Consider the following 10785-nt stretch of genomic DNA (forward strand, 5'->3'; position numbering starts at 1 on the left):
GCTCTGCATGTTTTTGTATGCGAAGCCTGGACGTATAATTCAACATAAAAGCTGTCTTCACATGCAAACTGCAGAGACAACTCGTCTTTTCAGTGTATTCTTTATTTCTTTAATGTACTCTCTCAAGTTGGTGAACAGTTACAACTTCTCACTATACTAAAACACATACCCACTTATAGTATAAATAGCCAATCTAATAGTACACATTTCAAATACCGTACATAAATCAAGTATCCAAGTATTAAGTTACGCACATCAAATAAAAAGGCATACAAAATATCGCAGAGGTCCAGTTTGAAGCCAAAACACAAACATCACACTACTGACATGGCAGTAATTAGTAAACAAAGTTTGGATAAACAACAACACAAACTAGATCCCACACCTTCCATATACACTTCTTCTGTCACCCACCCACCCCCCCCCAACAATTATTCTTTAGATTTTTTTTTAACTCATGATTTTCCTGCATTACACATCTCCAGCTGTTTCACTTCTCCAGATGCCATAGACTTAGCCCCATGAAATGGCCTCTTTCCATTTTAGTAAGGCATTTAAATATGATCCACTGGAAGGCAGGCATCATTATGGACTTAAGCTCATCACAAATGACAAAATATTAAAATCATACTTCTGTGATGTTTCATGGATGTTAAAAAAAACCTTTCGTTTGGCAGAGGGCACTCCTGTGACAACTTGCCAAAGAAGCCAATGGCTGAAACAAGAGATGTAACACATTAACATCCTTCTTCAAATTTTAACAAGCATACATAAGCACTCTAAACTTGCCAACAAACCACACAATGTGGCCACGATGTAAAATCAAGACAGAAAGGGATACTTACACATGAATAAGATTCATTTCTTTAGCAGTATTTTCACATGTTCACCAATTAAGAGAGCAAACTCCCCACATTAGAGAAACATTTGGATAATGCTACTCCAGCAAGGTTAGTGTGCAAGCTCTACTGGATACAGCAGTTGTTGCGATGGCCATTCGAGTCTTTGAAGCGAAGACGCATCTTTGGACGATACTTCTCCAAGTAGAAGAGCTGCTTGCTGTTAAATGCTCCACGGCGCTTCCTGATACATTTCAAAAAACACAATCACTGTGCTGATATACATTCTTAATCACAGACTGAATTTTCACCTGTACTGTAGTATTGTAGCCTTACGCTCTAACAGTACAAAACATCATTTTCTTTTTTTAAACAAATGCAAGTATTAAATGAGGGATTTAAAGCTGCTTTAAAAATATGTATTATATATGTAACTGGTGGTGGGAAAAAAAAACAACTTACTGTCGGATAAATTGGACAGCATCTTCATACTTCATTCCACACTCGATCATAGCAAGGGCAACCAAGACTGGAGCTCTATGGAAACAAAGCACAGAAAACATATTGCATAAGGACTTTGTTTCATCATTTTCCAGTAGGTGCAAAAAAACAAAAACAAAAAACAAAACAAAAAAAACAAAAAACAACAACAAAAAAACAAACAAAAGTACATGCATTCAACTTTGTACCTTGAAAATCTCCAATATTGATGAATAGTAGTCCAACATCCTAAAGGTTTAATACTCTCCTGTGGGTTATATTAGTTTTTGGATCCAACTAAAATTTTCCAGTTTGTATTATAAAACTGGCAAGTTAGTAAAACCTGTTTTCCACAAAACATTACCTTCCAAGGCCAGCCACACAGTGGACAGCAATGCAGCAGCCTGGCTCCTCCCTAAACTTAATCCTTAGCAGATTTAACCAGTCATCAACAATTTGGTTAGAAGGAGGAGCTCCATCATCAAATGGCCAATCCTACAGGTTTTGAGAGATAAAGAGAAGATTATTTGAAACAAGTCTGCTTCGTAAGACTCATGTGAAGTCAGTTTCTTCTTGCAATTATGTACTATATTAAGTATATGTTATTGCTTTCAATATTACGCTTTTAATATTCCTTCGACTGGACTCACCAGAACCTGAATGCCCTCTTTGGCCACCAGGTTGGCATCGTACGTTGCTTCACACACTCTTACAACAGTTGTCACACCATACTTCTTCAGTTCCTGTTAAAGAATAAATCCGGTTAATCGTTTTGGAATGTGTTTCAGATGGCTGCACAAATGAGCTTTTAACATTTCATTAAAATGCATTTCACAGGAGAACAGGGCTTGGTTTTAGAGACCGTTATGGCTTCCTTTTTTTCCTTATATATATATATATATACACACACACACACACACACACACACACACACACACACAAGCTTTGTACAGAAGAACAAATAAAAATGCTTTGGAAGACGTTCCCCCTTATCCTCAAGGCTACTTTTTCTAATGGACAACTTAAGGATTTTGGCATTGAAAATCCAGGCTTTGAGCAGAACCTAAGGGGGGGGGCTTCAACCAAAACCTGCATTTGTCAGCTTTGCAAGTTACAGAGTATATAGTTGAGTGTATAATTTGGGAACACTCGGTCAAATGATGTTTTATTGATTTTAAAAGTAAAAATAAGTTAACATCGTCTACATAGAACACAGTTCTGCACATTTTAATGCACAATAACGTTATTTGCTGAATTTAACATAAAACATTTTTATACATATCAAATATGTTGAAGTCAGCAAGTAAAGAGAAATTTTACACTAAAATTAGCATTAAAAAGACATATTCCCTGTTCCCTGTAAAGGTGTGAACATATTTTCAATTAGAAAATCAAGAAAACGTAACGAGTGTCGAGTTATATACAACTGTATAAAGCCAAGTGACAATATATAGAGGCTCACCTCAATGAATTTATTTAGAGTGGCATTGGTGGGGTTGTGGGTGATGAGGAACCTCATATTTTTATAGGTGATCTCCACAGGGGCAGGTCTATTCATACGGGCCATTGTTGACAATGAAAAATTAACCAAAATCGACTAAAAAGGGAGGATACTTCACCAACCCAAAAACAAAATTCTGCCACGGAGAGTCAGAAAGAAACTATCACCCAAAGAATGGTGTAAAGAGCAAATGCTGGGAATGAAAAAGAAAAAAGGGGAAAACGAAAATTTTAAAAAATTATAATAAATTAAAAAAAGGCTGGTCCTCAGGTGAGCGAGGAGACGGAGGGCCAACGAGGGCAGTGCACTTCTGGAGATTTTTTACCCCATCCAGACCGGCCTGGCTGCTGTGGACGCCTGCTCTCCGTGTCCGATCCCGCCAACGTTAAAACACTCACACAAGTCTCTCTTCCAGTGAGGTAGCAAGGCTCGCCGTTCACTTTTCTGCATATACGCCGTGCTGAGCCTGGCAGTAGTCTCCACTGCCCTTCAGAAACTCCATAAATGTGTGACCCAATACACCACAGAACTGCTGTAATGGCACAAAGCAAAGAGATAGAGGGGTCAGAGGCAGGTAAACAAACAGGGTGGTGCCGTTGCTACAGGATCACAGACCACTTTTATCTGCGTGACGTCAATATATTGTCGCATATACCGTTTTGAATCGGATAAGCAGCAGGTATCATAGAGGGAATGTGTATTGACGCTGTCGTGACTCGCTTATAGCGCAGGGACTGTTTTGTTGTCAGAAAACGACGTGTAACCGTTTCACTCCATCTATGCGTTTGTTTATTTATTTATATTTTAGGACAAACGGCTAATTTCGGTGCTTGAAACTTCACTTGATTTAGTTCTCATATCCGCCTTCGTAGCTTAGATTGAAGTCACGTTAGGTCTGTAACACATATGCTGAGCTAGCTGGGGAATTCTGAAATTTACTTGCGGCTAGTATAACACAGTAACGTTAGTTAGTAACGTTAGTTAGCTGAAAGCTAGCAGGCTAACTCAAGAAACTACACAATAGGCCAGCTGGTAAGCTCCCTCACAAAGAAATAAGACTCCGATGAAGGAAGAATTTGCTAACCCCGATCTGTTATGCCGCAGGAAAGCTAGGTTAGCGAACAACCTGTCGGGCCCAATGTTGGTGACCTGAAAGAAGAATCTTAACCTAGCTAGCTAATAACTTGAATAGCTTAAGTAATTACAAACAACATTTTCCTCATTTAAAATCTCGAGTAACTATTTGGTCTCCACACATACAACGAATGGACAACCTTTTCATCCAAGACTAATCCTTCGTCGCACCGACATTCTAGCTAGTAGGCTAAAGCACAAAGCTTCTTAGCTATCTAGCTAACTAACATAGCACCCGTAAGGTATAAAGGTAGAAAAAAGCTGGTAAATACTACATCCCATAAAGTACAGTGTACGATACATAAATATCAAGAAAAGCTAGATATAAACGTATATTTTTCTCACAACACGCTCGTGTGTTCAGGTCGTTGACGCTAAAAGATGCTAGGCTAGTTAGCTTTCAGGCTAACACAATGACCTCGTTTTGAGAACAGTTTCGCAAAAACTAAAAACCAGGAAAAAAGAACGGAAATCTTAATTGAATAAAGTGAGCACGTTTAAACCTTATTCGTTTTTACTTACTGGAATATGCTTACTCATTGAAGATTGTAGCTTAACCATAAAGCCGGTCCCAAGAAAGCCGTAAAATATTTGAAGTGGGTTTTCACCATACAGCCGCAGCGCGAGCGTCGTGTCTAATGAGCGACTCTCGGCTTCAACCAGTTACAGCTAGCCTGGGTCGTGCTTGCAGTAACCGCACCCTGGAAGTAGGGGAGGGACGCGTTTCACAAAATCAGGTCACATAACTACTATACTTTGCCTACGTAGTAAAAGGGCAGCACGAATTAAATGAGAGAATTTGATATAAGAATTTGTTCCATTTACTTCTCATTTCTTAGCACGACTTAACGAGGATCAACATAATCTTATAACGACTGAAATAAAAAGACCAGTGAGACTGGCGTCCAGTGCAATGTTTAGCACAGTAAAGAGGAGAGTGGCCCCTGTGCATGTAAAGTTATGTAAAGTCTCTAATCAAGGCACATTTATAATGTATCTACGAGAAAGTCATTGTGCATACGAAGCCTACATAATGGGCTGGACAATGGCTGTGAGATTTTCTTTCTCTTTGTTTTGAAATACATCATTCTAGAAGTTTGACAAATGTTTAGTGGCCTGTGCAAAAAGCTGATGCACTGCATTGTTTTCACCAGTCCCTGCCCATACAATGGGTCACTGAACAGCCTAGACAGCTCGTGGGTTTGGCCAATGGGAGGAAGAGCGTGCGCATTTCAGTCATTGGTTGTTGGGTGTGCGAAGCACTTTACTCTGGACACATGGGGAGCACAGAGAGAATGTTCCAATCCGTCACCATTGTACCAGTGGCCTATAAAAGATGTGCTCGGCCATAGCTCTTGTTTCAACTTGGAGCTAATCAAATTTGAAACCACTGGGATTAAGAAACAGAAGAGACAATGCAAAAATCAGAAAACTCTAGAGAGAAGGTACAGTTTTCTGGTTTCTTTGTGGATGTAGTGCTATTTGGTATTTGAGTGAGTTTTTAATTGATTTTATTTGTTTTTTTTTAATGCACTATAGTAATTAAAGTCACTGTACAATGTTAATTTTAATAAAGGAAAATACATTTCTCTTACTGCAAGGGGTGGGCGATATGGCAAAAAAAAAATTATATCATGATACTTTAAGGTATTTTCATGATGCACAATATGCATCACAATATTTAGCTTTTCTGAGATTTAATAAGTTGGAACAGACAAAATAGAACCTGCAGTGCTACATGTAAAATACTATAGTAATAATACATTTACAACTACAATGATTTTATTTAATGTTTTAAAAACTGTGCTGCACCAAATTCAATTAAAACAGGCCTAATTATGCTCACTTTGTAATGAAACTCGCAGGTGATCAGTGTTGTGTAAGTAGTGCCGATTTCCATGATATGCTCAGATAATTGTATTGTGACAAAATTTATCATGATAATAATAAAATATCGTCATATTGCCCACCCCTAGCTACTGCTAAAAATCTGTTTGCATGTTTAGCAATATGAAAACCTTTAACCATTAACCATTAATTTAGGAGACAGCCAGCATGGATTCAGACCAAATAGACGGAGGCAGTTTGAGCCATAGCAGAAAGGGCGTCAGGGTAAGTGGTAAACACGTAGCCTCTTCGGACTGGGAAGGAAGAGGGAAACCTGTGCCCATAGTCCAGACTAATTTTTCTGCTCCAAACCCCACTGAAAACCCTACAGTCATTTCAATTGGCCCACACTGTCAACCCACTGTCTCTACTGAATCCCAGTATCAGGACTATGTCAGTAACGATGAGTGGAGTAGAGAAGACCACCAAGGCAGCTCACCCCCCACAGAAGGAGGTGTTTCTAAACAAACAATGGAAGAACTGAAGAGTCTATTAAGAGAGAGCTCCCTGCTGAGTGCAAGAGAGAGGGATGAGGCTCGGCCACTTAGTCCCAGCAGCCACACGCCTGGACAGAGGCTGGATTGCAGACCAGACGAGGTTCCATCAAAGTCCTTCACAACTTTCAAACCCATTCTGTCAAGCAGCAGAAGAACCTCAAGACCAAGAGAAGGTGCTTCGTCTGGCTGGGATTCTGGTGGGTCATCTAGGACCGATGGTCATACAAACAGGCCATCTGGTTTTAGGTCACCCACCAGTGAAAGAACCCACCGGGTAGAGACTTGGTCCTCACAGACAGGTCGGTGTGCCTTACAAGGCAGTTGTAAAATGGAATAACTTTTTGAGTTATTTCGAAACCTTTTGTGTCTCACAGTTTTTTTGTTAGTCCATATATTTAATGCTGGTCATTTTGGTACTCTCCATAGATAACAAAGACAATACGCAGACAGAATCTCACGGGTCACAAAACTTCATTTCGGAGGTTGAACAGATAAAACAGCAGATTTCTCGGGAGGACACTGGCTTTGTTCGCTTTGAAGCAACAGATCTCCATGGTGTGTCGAGATCCAAGACGGTCCCAGCCCGCTTCTTTCAAGTAAATATCTTCATGCTTAATTGATGTCTTAAAACTGTTTTAGTATTAAAATAGTATTGTTTTATTAAATCTATTAAGATTCAATTGTATGCGAAATTTTGGGCACTTCTGGCCGATTAACCTATTTTGATGATTTTTAAGGGAAAGAAATAAGCACAAGCTTTGGAGCAAAGTATTTAAAAATATTTTTTCTGCCAATGTTAATGCTATGCTTTATATATATATATATATATATATATATATATATATATATATATATATATGATATATATATATATATATATGTATTTATAAAAAATTTAATTGTAGGACAACACTGGACACCATTCCATTCCAGTTTTAAATCTAACATTTTAGGCTTTAATCGACTTGTTTGGACAGGTCAGGCAGGTCAAGAATTGTCATTAGTCATTGAGTGCGTATACATGCACTCAATAATCCAATCATAATCAGATTTCTACAGTTATATGATTATTCAAATGGTCATGTAAACACCATACTCCAATCTAGAAATCCGATTAAGAAGTCTGATAAAGAGAGCTGGATTTTAGCTCAGTAATCAGATCTCAGATTCTCATTGCATGTATACTTGTACTCCGATTTCTATCAAGTCCGTTCAAGAACGGACGGTGGATGTCGCGAGATGGCAGCAAAACACTTTTGGAGAGGTGCTGAAACCAAACAGGAAATAAGGGATTTAAATATTCTTCATCTTCTAGATGATGTAAGTACATATTTTCAGGTAAAGTGGCACAATGTTTAAAAAAAGCCATTGTATGAAGTTTGAGTTTTACATTATGTTTACGTCACGTCTTCTTCTGTGAGTTTATTGGTCAGTTGCAAAGCAGAAATTCGATCATTGCCTGACTCATGTAGGCCCGGAGTTTTCCATTGTCTGATTACTCAAGTGCATGTAAATGTGTTGATAGGATTACTGACAAAATCAGATTTTCTGCAGTTATTGGATTATTGAGTGCATGTAAACGCACTCATTGTCAGCTGATGACAACTCCAAAACATCATAAATTCTCTGACTCTTTCAACCTTGTGCTAACACTCAACAACTAATCCTCCTCTAATCAGCTGCCTGAGAATCTGAAAATGAAACTGATGTCTATAAAGCAGAGGAAGGCTAAACAAATTACCAAAACACTTCCAATTCGCAATTTCCACTGTCCAAAATGTTATTAAGAAGTGGCCATTGTGGGGAAATGCGAAAGCCAAGTCAAAATCTTGTAGACCAAGAAAACCATCAGAAGCGCTTGCATGTTGGACAGAAAGGCAAAGCAAAACCCCCATATGACAGCAAAGAACTGTCAGGAAGGTTTAACTGACACAGGAGTGGTGGTGTACTGTTCTACTGTGCAGTGTTGCTTGAACCAATATGAACTGCATGGAAGAGTCATCAGAACGAAACCCTACCTGCGACTTCATCACAAAAGTCAACATCTGAAGTATGCAACACAACATCTAGATACGCTTGAAGCATTTTGGAAATCTTAAACGTGGTGTGCTCGCAAGATGGTCAAAGAATGTTGTAGGACTAGATGTGTCCTGCAAGGAAGAGTCTGTAAAAATGCCTGAAACAGCTCCTAGCTGACTACAAAAAGCGTTTCCATACTGTGATATCTGGCAAAGAGGTGTTACTAGACACTGACTGAGTGTCCAAACTTTTCACATAATACAATACTTTTTTGTATTTTTTAAGTTAACCAAGTGTAAAGGAACACATCAAAAAATTAAAATATGTACTTTGGCCAGAGGTGCCCAAACTTTTCCATATAACTGTATTAATCATTTTATTACTGGTATTACAGGAAAAAGCTGTTTATGGTGTGCCCATGCCTAGAAGCTACCTGGAGCTGACATTGAGCCCCAAAGACAATGAGGTTGATCATCCAACTGCAGCCAATTTTAGTAGTGATGTTCTTCTGATCCCTGATCTCTCCACCTTCCGGGTGCTTCCCTGGGCTGAACAGACTGCTCGTATAATTTGTGATCCTTGCACCATCACAGGGATCCCACTGCGCACCTCTCCTCGCCTCATCGCTAAGCTGATGCTTGGTCAGCTTCAAAGCATGGGGTTCTCGATCCATTCTTCCTTCACATATGAATGCTGCATCTTAGGAGCGCCAGAGCGGATGGGCCCCAAGATTGTTTTTTTCCCTGCCACTACTTTGCTGAGCAATCATGACCTGCCCTTCCTACAGCAGCTTGTGAGAGGGATGTACCACATGGGTGTTGATGTGGACAGTTTAGCATCTTCCAGCGGTCCTGGACAGATGGAGATCTGCTTCAAGCCTTTGTTTGGAATTGATGCTGCAGACAGTGCCTTCACCTTTCGAACTGGAATTAAAGAGATGGCCAGGAAGCATAACTACATTGCCACCTTCCTCACTGATGAAACCATCTACAATTCGGGATTACTCTCCCATAGCATATGGGATGCCAACGGCAGGAGAAATCTTTTCCATTCAGGCACTGAGGAGCTGTCTGATATCGGCAAAAAATGGCTTGGTGGACTTCTCCACCACTCACCGGCTTTGAGCTGCCTAATGGCACCAGGCATCGGCTGCCGCAATCAGCTTACTAAAGGCAAAGATTCAAAGCACCCATTCTATGCCACATGTGGCTGCAATGACAACAGCTGTGCCTTTAACGTGAAGTTCCACGGTGGACGGGAGACTTACATTGATAACAGGCTTGGCTCAGCAATGGCAAACCCTTACATAGTTTTGGCAGCAACTATAGCAGCTGGTCTGGATGGTGTTAAGCGTAATCTCAGCATAGATCAGGGTCTCAACAGAGCTCCAACCCAGCAGAAACAGTTTGCGGTTCCGGTTAAACTAGAGGATGCTTTAGAGGCTCTGGCAGAAGACGCAGTGATTCGTGGGGCACTTGGTGAGCCATTTGTGCAGTATTTCATTGCCATGAAACGCTTTGAGATTGAGAAACAGGAGCTTGATGCAGACAGAAACAAAGGTCTGGAATATTTCATCTAGAGGGATTTTCAATCTGATGAATGGTTGGATGGATGGATTGATTTTACTGACTTAAGTCTCGTCGTAGAACAGAATGAGAACCAAACACACTCATGTATTTAAATCATGTGACTTAAAAAGGAATGCCAAGAGCTCCATTTAATGATAGTGATGAAAAATAAAAACTCATAATGATCCATCTGGGAAAATGTGTGTTTTTTTTCTGACACTTCTGTATAGTGATTAATGAAATCCTTCTTTCATCTTGTAAAGGTAAAATTTAAGTCTAAGTTCTCCAAAGAATGAATAGACAAGGAGTGTCAGACAGTCATGAGGGACACAGCAATGCACAGTTTAGCATTCAGCCTCATTTAACATACCTGATTCATCTAATCAGAGAATTATTAAGACCTTTGTGAGTTTTCATCTACTGAAACTAAAGATGATTCAATTCAGACCCTAAGTTGTGTCACTGGATTTCCCTCAGAGTCAGGATTAATTGTTGAAATACAGTATTTATTACTTTAGGGTTGCCCAGAAAGTTACTCTAACCCTCCCCCTCACCCAGTGAGAGAACAAACATATCTGTATACTATAATGAACTTATTATATGCTTTTAAAGTATATTAATTAAATATATTAATAAAATACAGTGAATTGTTATAAAATACATATATTTTAAAACTTGAATGGAAGCCTATTTACCTTCTTAACTTGTATACTGGTCTTCTGGACCACCACAAAAAGTGCACTTTGGTTCACCAACACAAAAAGTTTAGGCACCCCTGCTTTAGAGTTATTACTTGTAGTGGGTAAGCATTAGCTTTGAGTATGAAACAGGGGTTGGTTCCCATGATATGTTTTTATTTT

The 10785-nt window shown here is 39.4% G+C and overlaps 2 protein-coding genes across 3 annotated transcripts; one reads left to right on the top strand and one right to left on the bottom strand.

The window, feature by feature from the left end:
• Window positions 1–83: 83 nt before the first annotated feature.
• On the bottom strand, window positions 84–4619 carry ptp4a1 (protein tyrosine phosphatase 4A1). 2 transcript variants are annotated; one of them, XM_036586595.1, is made up of 6 exons: window positions 4477–4619; window positions 2782–3352; window positions 1970–2062; window positions 1684–1814; window positions 1302–1376; window positions 84–1083 (listed from the first exon to the last, which is right to left on the bottom strand). In XM_036586595.1, the coding sequence occupies exons 2-6, from the start codon at window positions 2884–2886 to the stop codon at window positions 966–968; spliced, it is 522 nt and encodes a 173-aa protein (XP_036442488.1). In that variant the 5' UTR covers window positions 2887–3352; window positions 4477–4619; the 3' UTR covers window positions 84–965. The 2 variants fall into 2 exon arrangements, with proteins under 2 accessions (XP_036442488.1, XP_036442489.1); XM_036586596.1 differs by having other exon boundaries at window positions 4491–4583.
• A 24-nt stretch (window positions 4620–4643) lies between these two features.
• On the top strand, window positions 4644–9964 carry lgsn (lengsin, lens protein with glutamine synthetase domain). The gene is made up of 4 exons (XM_036586593.1): window positions 4644–5399; window positions 5998–6637; window positions 6765–6934; window positions 8752–9964. The coding sequence occupies exons 1-4, from the start codon at window positions 5370–5372 to the stop codon at window positions 9934–9936; spliced, it is 2025 nt and encodes a 674-aa protein (XP_036442486.1). The 5' UTR covers window positions 4644–5369; the 3' UTR covers window positions 9937–9964.
• The last annotated feature ends 821 nt before the right edge of the window (window positions 9965–10785 follow it).

Source organism: Colossoma macropomum, unplaced genomic scaffold (genome assembly GCF_904425465.1).
Source record: "Colossoma macropomum unplaced genomic scaffold, Colossoma_macropomum, whole genome shotgun sequence".
Classification (NCBI taxonomy): Eukaryota; Metazoa; Chordata; class Actinopteri; order Characiformes; family Serrasalmidae; genus Colossoma; species Colossoma macropomum.

Excerpts from the sequence above, each read along its gene's own strand:
- lgsn (XM_036586593.1), top strand. The coding sequence starts at position 5,370 with ATGCAAAAATCAGAAAACTCTAGAGAGAAG. Across the intron at positions 6,638-6,764 it reads GACTTGGTCCTCACAGACAG|ATAACAAAGACAATACGCAG; the intron begins GTCGGTGTGCCT and ends TACTCTCCATAG. Across the intron at positions 6,935-8,751 it reads TCCCAGCCCGCTTCTTTCAA|GAAAAAGCTGTTTATGGTGT; the intron begins GTAAATATCTTC and ends CTGGTATTACAG.
- ptp4a1 (XM_036586595.1), bottom strand. The coding sequence starts at position 2,886 with ATGGCCCGTATGAATAGACCTGCCCCTGTGGAGATCACCTATAAAAAT. Across the intron at positions 1,815-1,969 it reads AAGAGGGCATTCAGGTTCTG|GATTGGCCATTTGATGATGG; the intron begins GTGAGTCCAGTC and ends CAAAACCTGTAG. Across the intron at positions 1,084-1,301 it reads GCTGTCCAATTTATCCGACA|GAAGCGCCGTGGAGCATTTA; the intron begins GTAAGTTGTTTT and ends GAAATGTATCAG.